The sequence below is a fragment of the Rana temporaria genome, chromosome 8, assembly GCF_905171775.1.
Source record: "Rana temporaria chromosome 8, aRanTem1.1, whole genome shotgun sequence".
Taxonomy (NCBI): Eukaryota; Metazoa; Chordata; class Amphibia; order Anura; family Ranidae; genus Rana; species Rana temporaria.
The window spans coordinates 156,587,706-156,606,655 of record NC_053496.1 but is presented as its reverse complement, the minus strand read 5'-3'; the positions used below and the strand labels follow the sequence as shown (position 1 = coordinate 156,606,655).

Genomic DNA, 18,950 nt, shown 5'->3' with positions numbered 1-18,950 from the left:
AAGATCTGCTTTAACAACGGTATTAATTTGGTCGACTAAAACAAAGAAAACATTTTAGTCGACTAAATGAATACTTTTTTAGTTGACTACAATACAACTAAAACTAAAACAATTGAGATGAATAAAAGTAAAATGGCATTTTAATCAAAAGACTAAGACTAAAACTAAATTAAAATTTGAGTTCAAAATTAACACTGGTCGGTAGTGCATGTTCATACCTCAATACCATAAGTAATAACATATGAGATTTTTCACTCCAGCAGTATATAATGAGTTTGGAAACTGTAGAGTGTTAAGTAATGCATTACAATTTAATTACACTATTAGATTTTAAACAACTAAAATGAGTTTTAGTTGACTAAAACGTAGAACATTTTGGTCAACAAAAATGTACTGGAAATTTAGTTGACTAAATACGACTAAAAGACTAAAATGTGACTAAAATGCCATTTTAGTCCTAAGACTAGGACTAAAACTAAATTGAAATTTGCTGTCAAAATTGTACACTGTTTAACAACCAGCATCCCTGAGCTGAAGTGTAACATTTAGCAGTGGTAGGAAATCCACTGCTAAATGTTTAATTTCCCACTGCAGCCGGAGATCTGGTCTGTAGTAAACAAAATACAATATATATATATATATATAAAAAACACATTACATACCACAAAATAAAAATTTAAAGCATGCAGTATTTTTTGGTGACTTGCCTGCTTCTGAGATAAATACTACATGAGTTATTTTAAAGTCAGTACTAATGCGCTATTTAATTCTTAGTGAATTAAGTCCTGTATTTTATATTGGTGTGGATTTTCCTTTATTAAGATTGAAAGCTCACACCAGCAGCAACTGGATCACTAATAAAACAAATTCAGAACCTTGGTCCTTGGTTAACCCGCGATCCCTAAAAGACCTCCTCCTTTCTTCTTTCTGAGCCAAAAATCTTACAACACAACTAAGTTTTGGCAGATGTCCCCGTCTGGCCCAGGAACAAGTACATGACACTAAGTTGAGGGAAGGTCAGAGAACAGTGAAAAAACAAGAAACCAAAAGGGGATCTGGGACTCTGCTGACAACTACCATAATCTAGGTAAGTCTAAAAGAGGGGGGAAAGTATTTTTGTCTGCTAGATAGCATTTTCTCAAATCCTGTGTACTGTATATTAAGCAGTATGTTTGCCAGGTGACCTTTCTTATGCACAGACGAGTCATTAGTGGCTCAGTACTATAACTTGGTTACATGGATAACATAAACAGCTGCTGAGGAGCATACGTTTAGGCCAGTATTAAAGAGGAATATCACTATCTACTTTTAGGAGCTTACAATTAACAATACTCTTTTGGCTGCAGTAATATTTCAGATATGATTTTCTTGCTGTCTGTGTCTTTGTTAGGAAGATTTAAGCTACTGTTCAAGTAGAACTTTACTATAAAATAAAAGGCTGTGAACAGGCAGGCAAAAAGGAACATGATTGAAACATTTTTCAAATGTACAAATTTCTAACCGTACATGTGGTTTCCATTAGGTAAAGACAATTCATTTCAAATTTGATTGTTAAAAGCAAACAAAATAGGGAGATAGATGGAATTTTTTAGGGTGCAAAGCAGATATCGATAAATCAAGTAATTTGTATAAAAATATTTTTATTTTGTAGAACAAAATAAAAAATATAACATAAAACAAAAAAGCAGAGTACAAGTATTAGAATGATACAGTATTACAGGACAGTAGTATCAGCTGGCATTCCCCGACATGTTTCGCCCATAGATCGGGCTTCTTAAAAGGGAATAGAACTGTCCGGCTAGTAGTACATGTATTCTGAAGACAGAGCAATACAGAAAAAACAATCAATCATAATCGGATCAAATAAACCGATTAATAACCCATTTTTTTAACGAAATTTTGACATTTTTTTTAAAAAGAAATTTTTATTGTTTATATATGTCCGCGCATCCCCAAATGTCAGAGCACAACCACCTACCTGTTTTTCTCCTATAATGGACACCACCAGTATCACCCCATTCGATGACCAGTCAGGTCCAACACATCACAAGGTGCTGGGTAAACACAGGGGGAACAGGGGGACCGACCATATAAAATATAGAGTGTAAAAAATAGGATAAATAGTAGGTGAACCATAAAAATATCACATTGGATCACATTGTATTGGAAAATGAAGAGATGGTAGGTAATAGATAGACTTACATGAGGTAAATTAGCTTTAAGCGATGGAAATAAGCATCCAAAACACTGAGCAAAAACAGAAAAAGGAGTGGTGAAGAAGTGTGAACCAATGACGTGACAGTAGTAGGTCACAAAGATAATAATAATAAGTTATATACAGCTGTGCATAATAGGAAACAGCAGATGGCAACATGCCTTTTTAAAAAGCGTTTTTTTCTTCATAGTAGGAAACACACCAGTCACCAATCTAATAAACAGCAGATAACAGTGTCTCAGAGTAGCCATTATAAGGCTTCATTTCCATGGACGTTTTTGGATGTTTTTACAGCCACTTTTCTGAGCTTTTTTTGCAGCTTAAAAACGGCTCTCCATGTTCGTCTATGGCCTCTTGCCCACCATGACGTTTTTGAGCTGTAGATGGCTGAGCCGTTTTTAAGTTGTAAAAAAAACCAGGACCGGTACGTTCTGAAGCTCCAGCCTTAGAGCTGTAAAAACGCCAAACGTTAAAAAACGCTCAAAAACGCGCAAAAAAACTCTACCGCAGCGTTTTTGAGCTCCAGCTCAAAAAAAAAAAAAAAAACAAGGCGTTTTTAAGCTGTAAAAAAGGCTAAACAAAGTGGCAGTAAAAACGTCCATGGAAGTGAAGCCTAAAGGTTACAAGCAAACACATTCGTTCAAATGGCAATTAAATGTTTTGAGAGTTTTCGTATGCATTTTGTTCTAAATTGTGTATAATAGTGTATACCCAGCTTAAGATCTCTGTCAGGGTTTTATTGCGGTTTGTGTTCCCATTTAGGGCATTTGTGTATAATAGTGTATACCCAGCTTAAGATCTCTATCAGGGTTTTATTGCGGTTTGTGTTCCCATTTAGGGCATTTGTGTATAATAGTGTATACCCAGCTTAAGATCTCTATCAGGGTTTTATTGTGGTTTGTGTTCCCATTTAGGGCATTTGTGTATAATAGTGTATACCCAGCTTAAGATCTCTGTCAGGGTTTTATTGCGGTTTGTGTTCCCATTTAGGCCATTTGCTGACACTTCCTGTCTTGGAAACTGTTGGAAAGGTTCTAAGCAAGACTTCCCTATTAAAAAAGATACATAAAAAAAAATATTTGAATATATGTGAACAATATTCGAATATTTGTGAACAACAGGTTGCGACTGTTCAATACAACTGAAAAAAAATCAGAATCCTTTTGAGGGGGCTGCCTTTACACAAAATTACAACTTCAGCCCCAGAAGGTTTTACCCCCTTAATGACCAGAGCATGCGATACGGCACTGACAACTTAACTGACAATTGCACGGTCGTGCGCCGCTGTACCCAAACAAAATTGACGTCCTTTTTTTCTCACAAATAGAACTTTCGTTTGGTGGTATTTTATCACCTCTGCATTTTTTATTTTTTGCCCTATAAACAAAAATAGAGCAACAATTTTGAAAAAAACAAAACAATAATTTTTACTATAATAAATACCCCCAAAATGTTTAAAAAAAAAAAAAATTCTTCATCAGTTGAGGCCAATATGTATTCTTCTACATATTTTTGGTAAAAAAAACAAAAAAAAACAAAAAGCTTATTTTGATTGGTTTGCGCAAAAGTTATAGCGTCTACAAAATAGGTAATCTGTGATTTTTTAGCGGGTCTGCGACATTGCGGCGGACAGATCGGACAACTTTTGACACATTTTTGGGACCGTTAAAATTTACACAGCGATCAGTGCTGCACTGATTACTGTGTAAATGTCAATGGCAGTGAAGGGGTTAACACTAGGGACTGATCAAGGGGTTAAATGTGTTCTTAGGTGGGTTTCTAAATGTGAGGGGATGTGACGGACTAAAGGAGGAGCCAGATCATTGGGCCTGATCCTTAAAAGGGATACGCCGGCGTATCTACTGATACGCCGTCGTATCCCTGTTTCTATCTATGGAACTGATCCACAGAATCAGTTTCACATAGATAGGCAGAAGATCCGACATGTGTAAGGGACTTACACTGTCGGATCTTAGGATGCAGTACCGCAGCCGCCGCTGTGGGCATTTCTCGTCGGAATGCCGCTTCGGGTATGCAAATTAGCACTTACGGAGATCCACGAAGCTTTTACGCTTCGTTTTTTCTCCGTAAGTATTAGTTTGCCGTCGCAATATTAGGGCTACTTTTACAAGGCCTAAACTATTTACACCTTGTAAAAGTAGACCCTTCTATCCCGCGTCGCTGTCTTTTTTTTTTTTTATTATTTTTTTTTTTTTCCGCCGCAACTCGTTTTTTTTTTTTTACGCCTGTCGCGATTCTCAAAACCCGGCGCAACGTCAGGAAAATGACGTCGGGAGCATGCGCAGTACGTCCGGCGCGGGAGCGCGCCTAATTTAAATGGGACTCGCCCCATTAAATTAGAAACGCCTTGCGCCGGACGGATTTAAGTTACACCGATCAAAAAATTTCTAGGTAAGTGCTTTGTGGATCGGGCACTTAGGTAGAGATTTTGCGGCGGTGTAACTTAAATGGCAAAAAATACGTTGCGCCGGGTTTTTGTGGATTAGGCCCATTGTTCCTACTTAGACGATCTGTTTCTCCTTACACACACACACGCGCGCGTGCCTGCTAAGGCTCTTAAAGGAGCCGCCGTACATATACAGCGATTCGCACAGGAGAGACATCCTGCCGTTGTATATGTACTAGAGCCGGTCGAGAAATGGTTAAATGTCACTATTTAGCCTGCGGTCAGGCAAAACATTTTGTGCAAAGAGGCCCCTATGTGACTTAAGGGCCAATTTATGATAGATAAGAGCAAAGTGAGTGTTGGAATTCCATCCTGCTGTCACATGGACCTAGGCACGGTTCAATTCTAGGGCAGCTTCAGCAGATTCTCTGTGCACCAGTTTTAGTCAATCTCCCCCATTGAGTCCAACTAGGGAGTTCACATCTGTGTGCTGCATTGTATAAAATCAGGCATGTCCAAACTTACATGCAATTATCTTTGTTTTCTAGCTCATTAAAATCTATGGAAATACAATAAAATGCAAATCTTCCTTATTTCTATACATTTTCCATGCATTTCAACTTGTTGTGGGTGAGCACATGTCAGCTTGTCATCCCATGGTTAGAAACACCTTCCCTGGATACCCCCCTATGTGCTCAGCTGCAGTGAAGACTGCAACACTTGCTGTGGCAGCTGTAAACAGGGGTGCAAAATCAGCCATGTTTCTATTACCTACAGGAAGAGCATCTTCATTGGTTAACAGCAGATATTCACAGCAAATAAAAACGCATGTAAAACTCACTTAAATGCCCAAAAACAAGGAGTTAAAAATGCCAGCAAAAATGCATTACAACAGAAACTTGATATTTCTTGAGATTTGTGACAAATTTTTACTATGCCTTGTAAATATACACCACTGTGTCACACATTTCATTGAGATGTCTGAGCTGCAGGAGACACAACCAGTACAGGAAACAAACCACATGATCGTTGCTTTCAGGCAGAAAGGTACTATGGGATACTTAGTCCTTAGAAATTGAACATACAATATAGGCTCTTGGGCAACACTTCAAGAGGGAAGCAATCTCTGGTAAAGACAAAACAAACACAAAGGCGCCTCTAAGTGCAGCAATGAAAGACTTTAATAGCCCAAAGGAGTTCAAATACACTTACTAGAAGTAAGATAAAAACAAGGCTCATAATGGTAGGTATGGTGGAATAATAGTCCAGTGTCAGGGTGGTCCCGGTGGGGTGGTCCTGGAGGTGGTCCAGTATGCAGCAGGAGATCCCAGCTGACCAGCAGAGGGGAGCTGCAGCAGTAGGAAAAGCCAGATGGGACAGCTACGTTGCTGGACCAGAACGCAAGACCTGGAAGTGACGTCAGCAGAAGAGAGCCAGAACCAGCGTGGAACACATTGGCCAGAAGTGACCAGCAGATGGGAGCCGCAGCAGTAGGAAATGCCAGAAGGGACAGCCGGGATTGGCATGGAATGCAAGACCCGGAAGTGATGTCAGCGGAAGAGGACCAGAACCAGCGTGGAATGCTTTGGGTGGAAGTGACGTAAAAGGGGGCAGGACGCGCTTCGGAGCGTCTATTGGCTCCGAAACGTGTTTGCTCCAAAACGCGCCCTGCCCCTTTTTCGTCACTTCCGGGCCAATGCATTCCACACTGGTTCGGGTCCTCTTCCACTGATGCTTTGTGTATGCTGTGTCTTGTGATCTTCTTGAAACAGCTGCTTCCTCAGAACAGCGAAATATTTGAATCTGCAAAGATGCATATTTAAAATCCTTGCAATGTATATCGCTTACACAAAGGGGACTCATTGCTCAAAAAGAGTGTAATGGCACACAATCCTGTACATATAAAGATAGAACTATTGTATTGCTTTCCCCTGAATTGTGTTCAAACAGCATCTATGACTAACACTTGCTCAATGCCCAAATCTAGCCATAATTGTTGCTTTGGATAGAGTAAGGTTGGGTTAGCGGCTTTTATTTTTATTGACCTCTGTGTCTCTACTGGGGGAGCTTGGCCCTCACTTCTTGCCAGGGAAGGAAGTGATGAAAAATATCTTGGGACACAGACAAAAACATGTTTATAGCAGAATGAGAAAGGGTTAGAACTACAGGCAGTGTTTTTTTTTCCTATCCAGGGCTTCCTGTTCTGGTAACATCCACATCTTCGATTTTTTGTACAGGTGTAACAGGGACAGGAAATGGCTTCTGGCTGGCATTAGATTTTAAAGTACAGTTACATTTTAAGGAATCTTTAAAACCTGTTCAAACAATCTTCCATGTCTTCTAGTCTAGTGTTCTGCCAAAAAATACTAATATATAACTTAAGCAAGTTATATGGTAGACTACCTCAGAAAACTCAAGGCTTGAATAGAGCCAAAAAAAGTTGAAGGTTGGAAGCTTTGGTTTAATATTAAGGCTCATCATCACTTGATGTTACTTTATCCAGAATCTTGCTTGAAGATCTTAGTGCATGTGACGCCCAACATCATATGAGGTAGGAAGGATAACAATACAGTTGGGCATCGTGTGAAGCTACACTACAGCAGGTAAGATGTGAAAGTTACCTTGACATCTTCCATCACAATGGATGTGTTTGGGGCAAGATCATTTTAAGGCATGATACACATATTGGCCCAGTAGTCCACTAGTAATAATTTCATTTTTGGCATTGACTAGGTAATGGGTTAGGATATACTGGTCCGGATTCACAGACAGCGGCGCACATTTATGCCGCCGTAGCGTATCTCCTGTACGCTACGCCGACGCAGCGCAGAGAGGCAAGCACTGCATTCAGGAAGCCAGTGCTCCCAAAGCTGCGTCGGAGTGGCGTATATTTCGAAGGCGTAGGTGGAAGTGGGCTTGCCCCATGCAAATGAGGCATGACCCCATGCAAATGATGGTTTGAGAGCCAGACAAGTACGTTGAACAAACTGCGCATGCATCTTGTCGTGGACGCATCCCCGTGCGCATGCTCATAACCACGTCGGAACTGCCTAAGATACGCCGGCTCACTGCCTACGCCATGAACGTAATCTGCGAATATCCAGACACACGTCCAACGCAAACTACGTAAAAACCGACGGCTTCTGTTCCCTGATGCAGACCTTTTACATGTCTGCTGCTGAGTTACACCTCCTTTATGGGGCTTAACTTTACGCCGGACGTACAACTTACGCGCACCTCTCGTAGCCTGCGTCGGGCGGGCGCAGGTTCGTGAATCGCCGTATTTTCCTCATTTGCATATTTGAATGGCTAATCAATGGCAGCGCCACCATGCGGCCAGCGTAAATGTGCGCCCACCCTACACCGGAATAGGCAAGTTACGTCGGTGGGATTAAGCCTGTTTTTAGGCGTATCTTAGTTTGTGGGTACGGCGCACAGATATGACTGCGCATATTTGCACTTACGCAGCTGGAGATACGTCAGCGCAAGTGCTTTGTGAATCCGGGCCACTGTATGCAAAAGATAGGGGAAACCAAGGGCACAAACATCCCAATTAAATGCCAAAACAGGAATGCGTAAAATGTTTAACTTTTGAGGTGCAGAGTATCAACAAAAACATATGAAATTCAACATTTTTATTGATGTTCAAAAATCCCATAAAAACTAGTAGTTTTGTAAAAAAAAATATATATATATATAATCTATATACTGTATATCTAAAGGCATATCGATTAATTATACAATGTACATAGAGTGATGCAGATTTGTGAACATATCCATTGTTGGTAGTCCGAAGTAGTCATCTCAATATGATTCGCCTAAAACCTAATCTGGCTTTGTCAGGAGATTTTCTACTACCATAAAATATATGGGCTGTATCAAAGCATAACAAATAAATAATCTGATGCCATATATACTGGTATATATATTTTTTTGCTTTTAGTCTGCTCCCAAAGCCCATATGACTTTGACATATTGGGTACCTACTTGGTTAACCCTCATCTTTTATATTTTGCCAAAATTGTGTGACCCAAAATGAACTTTGCTGTGGTTTTTACTGAAAATGTTTGCACTTGATAAACTGTTGCGCAAATATCAGGTAACATAAAAAAATTGGCATTGCAACCATTTCATTTTAGGGTATCAAAAAGTATATAACTGTTTATCGAACCAAATTGTTAATGTACTATTTGTGTTACATATCAAAAAAACAATAACAAATATTTGAATGAAAAAAAAAAAGTATATAAATGTTTGTGGGTTTAAATTAATCTTCAGGCATAAAAAGAAACAGATCTGTCAGCAAACAAGTTAAATTGTAACTTCAGTCAAAATATTTTATTTAGTTCTGTATTGAGCAGAAAAGGCTTAGATTTTCTGTCAGGTTTTTATTGCTGTGTGTGTTCCCACTGTGGAGGGTTACTTTGACTGGAAGTGATGGGAAATCTCTCCAATAGGGACGGATACAAAAATAAAATTACATTTATAGAACTTGGAGAAGGGTTAGAAGTTCTTACGCCGCGTACACACAATCGTTTTTCGGGTTGTAAAAAACAACGTTTTAAAAAAAATGTAATTTAAACAATCGTGTGTGGGCTTCAGAGCATTTATCGGGTTCTGAAAAACGGCCCATATTTTTTTAAAAAATGCTCTATTTTCTCACGACGTTTTAAACGTTGTCGTTTTTCGGGTTGTAAAAAATGGTCGTGTGTGGGCTTTGACGTGAAAAATCCGCGCATGCTCAGAAGCAAGTTATGAGACGGGAGCGCTCGTTCTGGTAAAACTGTCGTTCATAATGGAGCAAGCACATTCATCACGCTGTAACAGACAGAAAAGCGCGAATCGTCTTTTACTAACACAAAATCAGCTAAAGCAGCCCAAAGGGTGGCGTCATCCGAATGAAACTTCCCCTTTGTAGTGCCGTTGTACGTGTTGTACGTCACCGCACTTTGCTAGAGCATTTTTTTTCACGATCGTGTGTAGGCAATGCCGTTTTAATGATCAAGTTGAAAAAAACTTTGTTTTTTTCTAGAGCCTGAAAAACTTTTTTTTTTACAACCCAAAAAACGATCGTGTGTACGCGGCATAAGAGTTCTTGCCATTTGTGCCCTTCTGTCCTGGTGAAACCTGCAATCCCCATTTCTTTTACGGGTATCACTTGGGACAGGATGTAAAGGAAAATCAATTAAATGTACTCTTTTCACAGAATGCTTGTCCTGACTTGTTCATCGAAGCTTGCTACTCTGAGACGACTTTTAGCCCACAGCTTTCCAGAATCGCTGAAGGTGGGTCAGAGGTATCCTCCTAAATTCCCCTGAGTATGTTGTGTGACTTTATCCTCATTATGTTTATCATTTAGGCATGTGGAGCTCTGCATCACGTGATCATTGGCAACCCATTCAAACTAGAGGTCCTGGTTGACCAGTGGCCAGACGTCTCCACCGTCATATGTCGTCCCTCATTGGAGGTGAGTTTAAACAATGGCACCAGTATGGGAGATTGACAAAGGAATTCTGCGTCAGTGTAAAACCATGATGTTGTATTTTGATTTCCTTTGCCTTTGGTTTTTGTCAAATCAAAAAACAGCATATTTCGAGTGAATCTATATATTCCATTTTTAAAAGTCCTGCCTGCTCTTAGGCCGGGTACTCACGAGCAAACATGTACGGTGAAACCGGTCCGTCGGACCGTTTTCACCGTAAATGCCTGCCAGAGGGCTTCTGTACGATGGTTGTACTAACCATCGTACAGAAGTCCGCGCGTAAACACTACGCGGGGCGTGTCCGCGTCGTCGCCGCGACGATGACGCGGCGACGTGGGCGGGCCTGCCATTTAAAGGCTTCCACGCATGCGTCGAAGTCATTCGACGCATGCGAGGGACGGCGGGCGCTCGGACATGTACGGTAGGTCTGTACTGACGACCGTACATGTCCGAGCGGGCAGGATTCCAGCGGACGGTTTTAAAACACGTTCAAGAATATTTGCCCGCTGGGAAAAGGCCCGGCGGGCAAATGTTTGCTGGAATTCGGCCCGCTCGCGCCTACACACGACCGAACATGTATGCTGAAACTGGCCCGCGGACCAGTTTCAGCATACATGTTTGGTCGTGTGTACGGGGCCTTAGTCTTATGCTGCGTACACACAATCATTTTTCGGATTTTAAAAAACGACGTTTTTTAAAAATGTCATTTAAAACTATTGTGTGTGGGCTTCAGAGCATTTTTGCAGGTTCTGAAAAACGGCCCAATTTTTTTTCAAACATGCTCTATTTTTTCACAACGTTTTAAACGTTGTCATTTTTCGGGTTGTAAAAAATGATCGTGTGTGGGCTTGAACGACGTGAAAAACCCGCGCATGCTCAGAAGCAAGTTATGAGACGGGAGCGCTCGTTCTGGTAAAACTACTGTTCGTAATGTAGTAAGCACATTCATCACGCTGTAACAGAGAAAAACGCGAATCGTCTTTTACTAACACAAAATCAGCTAAAGCAGCACAAAGGGTGGCGTGATCCGAATAGAACTTCCCCTTTATAGTGCCGTCGTACGTGTTGTACGTCACCGCGCTTTGCTAGAGCATTTTTTTTAACGATCGTGTGTAGGCAAGGCCGTTTTAATGATGAAGCGGAAAAAAACGTTGTTTTTTCTAGAGCCTGAAAAACTTAGTTTTTTACAACCCGAAAAATAATCATGTGTACGTGGCATTATTAAAAAGTTTTGTCCATTCTCCACTGGTCTCACTGGTGGCTGACTTTCCTTGACTTTCTGGCTAACCTTTACCAACTGACATTCTGTAGTTCAATGAGTTATGCTTATTGACCACTAGGACAGTCTCATTATACAGCAAAATGACAGTTGGAAAAACGTATCCATAATGTTATGGATATCTGGCCATTGTAAGGGGTTGCTAACAAGTCAAACTTGAGGGATATAAAACACTTTGGTTGAGCCGTACTTTTACTGCCCCCCAACAACTTTCCCATTTACCTAGAGTGGAAACAAGGAATCCCTGAAAACTTTAAAGGTGCCAGTGTGTAATTGGCTAACAAGACGGAGCTTTGTGTAATCCATCTGAAGGTTCCAGAGGAGGGTCCTAGCTCCTCCAGTCAAGCTGAGTCAAATAAAGAAGACATTCCCTTCCCGTCACCTCTGGCCACGATTGAACCAGAACTCCTTGCTGCCCTGGGAGACTTTGTTTCAAAATGTCAGAGAGACCCTCCGACATACTCGGCAACTGGGTATCGGAAGCTCAGGGTTTTCTCTGGAAGGCAACCAGTGCCTACAGGGGAGGACAACTTTGAAGAATGGCTGGAAAAGGCCACACAAGCCTTGGATGAATGCGATATTCCTGAGACTCACAAGCCATCGCCCAGGACTATCTGAACATGCTGCAGGATGTGTTTGGGCGCACAGAGAACGTTTGTGATCTTATTTACCAGTTGGAGCACACTTACCAAAATGGGGGAGAGAAGCTGTCGCGTACATAAGACGTTTGGACAAAATTATATACCATCTTGCTGAAGAAGCTTCTAGACCCTAGGAAGGTGGATGAAATCCGAGCACAGCTAGTCTTGAGGGGTGCTCAACCCTAGGAGGGAGATGGGGTCCATCTCCCTCCTTTTGAGAACCTGGCAAGATGGTGGCATCTTGAAGTATCCAGACCTGATCCGGATTGCGCGGGAAGAGGAGGCCATGCTGGAAAACAAAAAGGAAAGCCAGAATGGATGGTCAGTGCAGCTGATGGCGACACTCAGGTCAAGCTTCTTAAGACTCAAGTGTCACAGCTGAGAGAGATGATGGCCCTGTTGACTGCCAAGCCAATTGTTCTACCCAGCGATGAAGTCTCAGAGGGACCCAAGAAGTCTTTAAGCTCTATGGTTGCTCAGATGAAGAAGCCAGCAAACCAAGGGATTTGTTTCAACTGGGGAGGAGTCGGACATTATCAACAAGTATGCCCAAGCCCAGTGAAGGCTGAAACACAATAACGAAAGCAGGCGGGAAACTCCAGAGGGTCCCCGGTGAAGGAGTCAACCGGGTGCCCATCGACATTAGCTAGCTCAAGAAAACCCAACGATGCAAGGAGACCACAGAAGAAGTCCAGACCCCTGGACTCAGTGGTCTGTCCCTGCCCAACAGGGGCTAGTAAAAATTCCCTCATCATCGGGACTAATATTGACCTTGTCAAGAGACTGCTAACACCTCTTGCCCAAGAGCAGGACACTTCAACTACAGATGTCCACCCCATGTTGAGACAAGCCTATCAGCGTCTGGTGCAAGAACAGAAGGCCCCAGCTGAAGGAGTGGGAAAGATCTGGTGCTTGGACCGGAGTGAGAAAGTGTTGCAGCCCGGTGAGGTACCGTATTTATCGGCGTATACTGCGCACTTTTTTGCCCTGAAATTCAGGGCAAAATCGTGGGTGCGCGATATACGCCGAGTTAGAACTACTGCGCCGGCATATACTGAGCGCAGTACACTCGTGTATAGTCGGGCAGGCTCGGCTCCTCTCGCAGTCACGTCCTGGATGTACAGGACGCACAGGACGTGACTGCGAGAGGAGCCGAGCCAGCCCGACTATACACGAGTGTACTGCGCTCGGTATATGCCGGCTCAGTAGTTCAAACTCAGCGCGGGAAGCAGCGATCGAGCGGGGAGGACACCGCAGAAGGACGCCGGACCCGACGAGGAGGACACCACCGAAGCCGCAGACGGACGCCGGACCAGACGAGGCCGCGGATGGACGCCGCGCAAGACACCAAAACGGTAAGTACTAAAATCTTTTTTTTACAGGAATGCGGGTCCACTTTAGGGGTGCGCGCTATACACCGGAGCGCGCAATACCCCGATAAATATGGTAGCTTGCTTGAGCGCGTCAGTCAAGCTTAAAGCGGGGGTTCACCCTTAGAGGGCACTTTTCCCCCTTAGATTCCTGCTCGTTATTACTAGGGGAATCGGCTATTTATTTAAAAATAGGTGCAGTACTTACCCGTTTACGAGACGCATCCTCTCCGTCGCTTCCGGGTATGGGCTTCGGGAATGGGCGTTCCTTCTTGATTGACAGGTTTCCGAGAGGCTTCCGACGGTCGCATCCATCGCGTCACGATTTTCCGAAAGAAGCCGAACGTCGGTGCGCAGGCGCAGTATAGAGCCGCACCGACGTTCGGCTTCTTTCGGCTACGAGTGACGCGATGGATGCGACCGTCGGAAGCCTCTCGGAAGACTGTCAATCAAGAAGGAACGCCCGCTCCCGAAGACCATACCCGGAAGCGACGGAAGAAGATGCAGCTCGAAAACGGGTAAGTACTGCACCTATTTTAATACAAATAGCCGATTCCCCTAGACCGAACGAGCAGGAATCTAGGGGAAGAAAAAAAATTTTTTTAGAAATGGGTGAACTCCCGCTTTAACTAGCAGCAACCAGGCCCTTTCATTGTCCTTGAAGCTGACAGGCAGAAAGAAGACATGGGAGTGAAGATAATTCCTGAAGTGGTTCCAACTAAGGCATTGCAGAGAAGTCATGGGAAGGTCTCAGTTAGTGTTCGCAACATAACCACCTCACCTGTGAAGATGCCGGCTCGGATGTTGGGCCAAGTGAACACGGCCACCCCAGTCTCACCGTCTGAATTGGTGGGGGAAGAAAAGGATGGCATACCTGTAGAGGAGTTCTATCCGAAGAACACTCCCCTCTCTCCTGAATGAAAAGAAAGAGCCAAAACTCAGCTCTTGAGATGGCAGGCCACATTCTCAAAGAGTGAATTCGATGTGGGGTGTGCAAAGAGCGCTCAACACCGGATCCATCTGCAAGAAGAGAGAGAGTGTGCGACAGATTCCCTGAAGACCTGCATGAACAATTGGCAGAATTGAAGAAAGCAGGTATCATTCGAGAGTCCTGGAGCCCATACGCTTCTCCGATAGTGGTGGTACGGAAGAAGAATGGATCACTGAGGCTTTGTATCGACTACAGAACATTGAACAGAAGAACCATTCCCAACCATTAAAACACACCACGGATAGAAGACGCTTTGCAGAGCCTGTCAGGGGCCAAGTGGTTCAGCGTACTGGACCTGAAGAGCGGGTATTATCTAATCCCCATGCATCCTGATGATAGAGAGAAAACTGCCTTTATTACCACAGTGGGGTTCTTTGAGTTCGACTGCATGCCTCAGGGTTTGTCCGGTGCCCCAGCCACTTTCCAAATTCTCATGGAGAAGACCGTGGGTGACATGAACTTGATAGAGGTGTTGGTGAACTTGGATGACATCATCATCTTTGGGAAAACCCAGAGGAACATGAAGAGCGTCTGGAGAAGGTCCTAAAAAGAAGCTAAAGCTGTCTCTCAAAGTGCCAGTTTTATCAACCCTCGGTCAACTACCTTGGTCACATCGTGTCTGCAGACTTAGTGGCCACAGATCCCCAGAAGCTGGAAGCTGTCACCTTCTGGTCAAAGCCCACTAATGTGACTGAACTCGGGTCATTTCTGGGATTCGGCTCCTATTACAGAAGATTTGTTGAGGGATTCGCTAAGATAGCCTGCCCACTCAATGAGCTACTGAAAAGTGAGGAGGAAGATGATGACCTAAAAAGGCCTGTCAGACCAGCAGGAGGGCCCAGAAAACCCAGAGAGTCCATTCAGAAACAGTGGACTGCCCAATGTGAAGAGGCCTTTAGGCAGCTGAAATGGAGTCTAACGACTGCCCCAGTTCTGGCCTATTCTATTGGCCCTGCATGCGGGCTGAAGTCGAGGGCTACTGCCACTCCTGTATCAGATGCATCCAAAGGAAATTCTTGCCTCACCGAGCAGCCCCAATGGGCCATCTTCAGAGTCAGGGACCCATGGAGCTGGTGAGCATTGACTTTCTGTGCTTGGAGCCTGATATGAGTGGACAAGGAAATATCCTGGTAGTGACTGATCATTTCACTAGGTATGCCCAGGCCTTCCCCACAAAGGATCAACAAGCATCCACGGTAGCCAAGGTCCTTGTGGAGAAGTTCTTTGTACACTATGGCCTGCCCCAACGCATCCATTCTGATCAAGGAAGAGATTTTGAAAGCAGCCTTATCAAGAGACTTTAAAGCCCTGTACACACAATCGAATATCTAATGGAATCTAATCCGATCGATTTTTTCGTCGGATATCGATGAAGCTGACTTTCATCAGTCTTGCCTAAACACCATCGGTCAAAAATCCGACTGTGTCCAACGCGGAGACGTAAAAACACTACGACGCACTTAGAAAAATTAAGTTCAATGCTTCCGAGCATGCGTCGACTTGATTCTGAGCATGCATGGATTTTTGACCGATGGACTTCCACACAGACGATCGTTTTGTTATCCATAGGAAAATTTTAAAACATGTTCTATTTTTTTCACCGATGGAAAACAAACCGATGGGGCCCACACACGATCGGGTTGTCCGATGAAAGCAGTCAGACAAACCGATCGTGTGTACAGGGCTTTAGACTTGTTAGGTATTAAGAATTCCAGAACCACCCCATACCATCCTAAAGGAGATCCTCAGCCAGATAGGTTCAACCGAACCCTTCTGGATATGCTTGGGACTTTGAATTCGGAGAAAAAGCAGCACTGTGCACGCTTATAACACCGCAAACGATGCCACAGGATACTCCCCTTATCGTCTAATGTTTGGATGGGAGGCCCGGCTGCCAGTAGACTTGGCCTTTGGCACATCCTTAGATCATACTTCAACGACCTTTCACAGAGGGTATGTAGACCGCCTGCAAAAAAGTCTGAAGACCGACTATGACAAGGCCCAAGCTAACTCAGATGCCCGAGGACTAAGAAATAAAAATAACTTTAATCTCAGAGTCTGAGTGCAGGATTTACAACCAGGTGACAGGATGCTGCTAAGGACTCTGGGTGTCCCTAAAAAGCACAAGTTGGCTGACCGCTGGAAGTCGCAGCCTTATGTCATTTGCAAACAACTGCCAGAACTCCCAGTGTACTAAATCCAACCAGAGGGGAGCACAGGCCCGCTGAAGACTTGAAATTGCAACCATCTACTTCCCCTATCAGAAGCAGTTTGTTTGTCACCACCGCCAGATCCACAGTCCACACCCATAACCTCTCAGAGATCCCGACCAGTCACTAGATTGAGATCTAGTACCCCTCGCTGTAGAAGATGAGGACAGTGAAGATGAAGAGATGGGATAGACTGGTTGTGGCCACATCAACTGCCAGGGTTTGCCACCACCCCTTCGTCTCCGGCTAAAGTGACAGACGCTGGGACTCTCAGACCAGATGCTCTTGAGTTTGTGCCCCAAAGTCCGCCTTCTGAGGAGTTGGAAGACACTCAAGTTTCCCTGCCGACAGCAGACCCCAAAGATGTCCAATCGTTCACAGAAGAGGGAATTGAGGCTGATATACAGGGAGAAGAAGAAGTTGTGGAAGAATTAAAGTCCAGCATGCCTGTAACACCAGAGCCGAAAGAACAGAGAGCGAAGGGCTATTCACCCACCTAAGAGAATGACTCATGACAAGCTGTGTTCACCTCAAAAAGGACTCTTGAGACGCCTGATCCTTCCACCACACATTTAGTGGAGGACAGCCTCAACTCCCTCCTGGCACATCTAGCTGGGCCAGTTAAGGTGGCCTGTAGGCAGGACAACCTCCCTTCCCATGCTGATTGGTGGGAGGTTCCTCTGCCAGTGAAAACTGTTTGATTTCTTGTGCACACTAACTTGTTTTCTCCGCTTGTATATAAAAAGCATGTAACAGGTTACAGACTTTTTATTTCCTCTGGGGACCAAAGGTTCTTTGGTGGGGGGAGTGTGTAGCAGGTACTTCTCCAGACTGATCTAATCTATGATGGGAGAACTGTCTGCTGCAGCAGTGTTGGCTTTTTTACTCCCCTTTCTCTCTTCACACGGACACTCAGAACTGCTTGTTTGTAAACTCCCTATTGGAAGTTGTCTGTAAAATCACTATTGGAAGAGCCTGAGCCAATCATCAGGCAGCAGCAAAGGACTGTGGGGGAGGAGATAAAAAGCCAGAGGAACTAGGCCAGAGTCTCTTTGTGCCTGCACCCCATCAGGAGAGCATCTCCTGCACTCTTTGGGGCAGATTCACATAGAATCCGCGGCGGCGTAGTGTAAGCCATTTACACTACGCCGCCACAACTTACTGGAGCAAGTGCCGTATTCTCCAAGCACTTGCTCCGTAATTTGCGGCGGCGTAGTGTAAATGGCCCGGCGTATGGCCGCGTAATTCAAAGGGGCCGGCTTGTATTTAAATTAAGCGCCTCCCCGCGCCGATCAAACTGTGCATGCGCCGGCCGTAAAAATAGCCCAGTGCGCATGCTCCAGCCCACGACGGAAAACGTCAATGAAGCCGACGTGAGCGTCATTGATGTTAAGTTCTATTCGCGAACGACTTAGTAAAACAACGGAAAAAGACGACGCTGACCCGACGCCATACTTAACATGGCATACGACGAACCTTCGTAAACTTACCCCTCATATAGCAGGGGTAAGTTTACGCTTACGGAAACTACGTAAACGATGACGAGCCGGCGCAAAAACGTTCGGGAATCGGCGTATCAGGCTCATTTGCATAGACAAATGAGAAATCGTCGTAAACGCCACCTAGCGGCCAGCGTGGAATTACATCTGAGATCCAACGGTGTAAGTGACTTACACCTGTCGGATCTACGCTGTATCTATGCGTAAATGATTCTAGGAATCAGACGCATAGATACCCGGGGCCTAAAACAGAGATACGACGGTGTATCTTGAGATACACCGTCGTATCTCTTTTGAGAATCTGGCCCTTTGTGTGTATGGAATCGCGGCCTACCAAGGGGCACACAGCCTGAAACTCCAGCCCAGAGGAACAGATTGTTCATGCAGCTCCAGCCCAGAGGAACAGACTTTCCATGCTAAAGAACGACACCCTGCAACAGCTCAAGGACTGAATGCCACTGTGACACACGTGCATCTAAGATCGATGGATCGCTCAGGGGAGGACCGCTGACTGTGTACAGGATTTGGTGACTGGGCTTTGCCCAGGAATCTTTAATGCTTTTCATAGAATACCACATCCAAATATTGTCCACAGAGCTCCTACATTGCCAGTGAAGATAATAAAATGCAAAGCTTTGCCTCCAGGACATTACCGCGGTTGCCCCTAAAGGGGACACACCCCGGATATTGAGATCATTTCACTGGGTGTGTACTAGAGGTATTGTAGGCCGGCCTAGAGTTCGCCTTTAGCCACAGCATCCCACACACACCAAAAGTTAGTGGGGAGTCAATTTAATCTGTACATATTGTTAGCTATTGCTTTCGTTGTTTGCATAGTGTTCCTGACTGTTTTCTT

General features: G+C 44.1%; 1 protein-coding gene across 3 annotated transcripts in view; it reads left to right on the top strand.

Moving 5' to 3' along the window:
* The first annotated feature begins 951 nt into the window (after nucleotides 1–951).
* LOC120909260 (glycine N-acyltransferase-like) overlaps nucleotides 952–18,950 on the top strand; it is a 42,942-nt gene continuing 24,943 nt past the window's right edge. Inside the window, exons 1-4 of one of the 3 annotated variants that reach the window (XM_040320994.1) lie at nucleotides 952–1,087; nucleotides 7,126–7,225; nucleotides 9,829–9,907; nucleotides 9,982–10,089. In XM_040320994.1, the coding sequence (XP_040176928.1) occupies nucleotides 9,830–9,907; nucleotides 9,982–10,089 (186 nt within the window). In that variant the 5' untranslated portion in view covers nucleotides 952–1,087; nucleotides 7,126–7,225; nucleotide 9,829. The remainder of the gene's footprint in view (nucleotides 1,088–7,125; nucleotides 7,226–9,828; nucleotides 9,908–9,981; nucleotides 10,090–18,950) is intronic. The other 2 variants (XM_040320993.1, XM_040320995.1) reach the window with 2 other exon arrangements.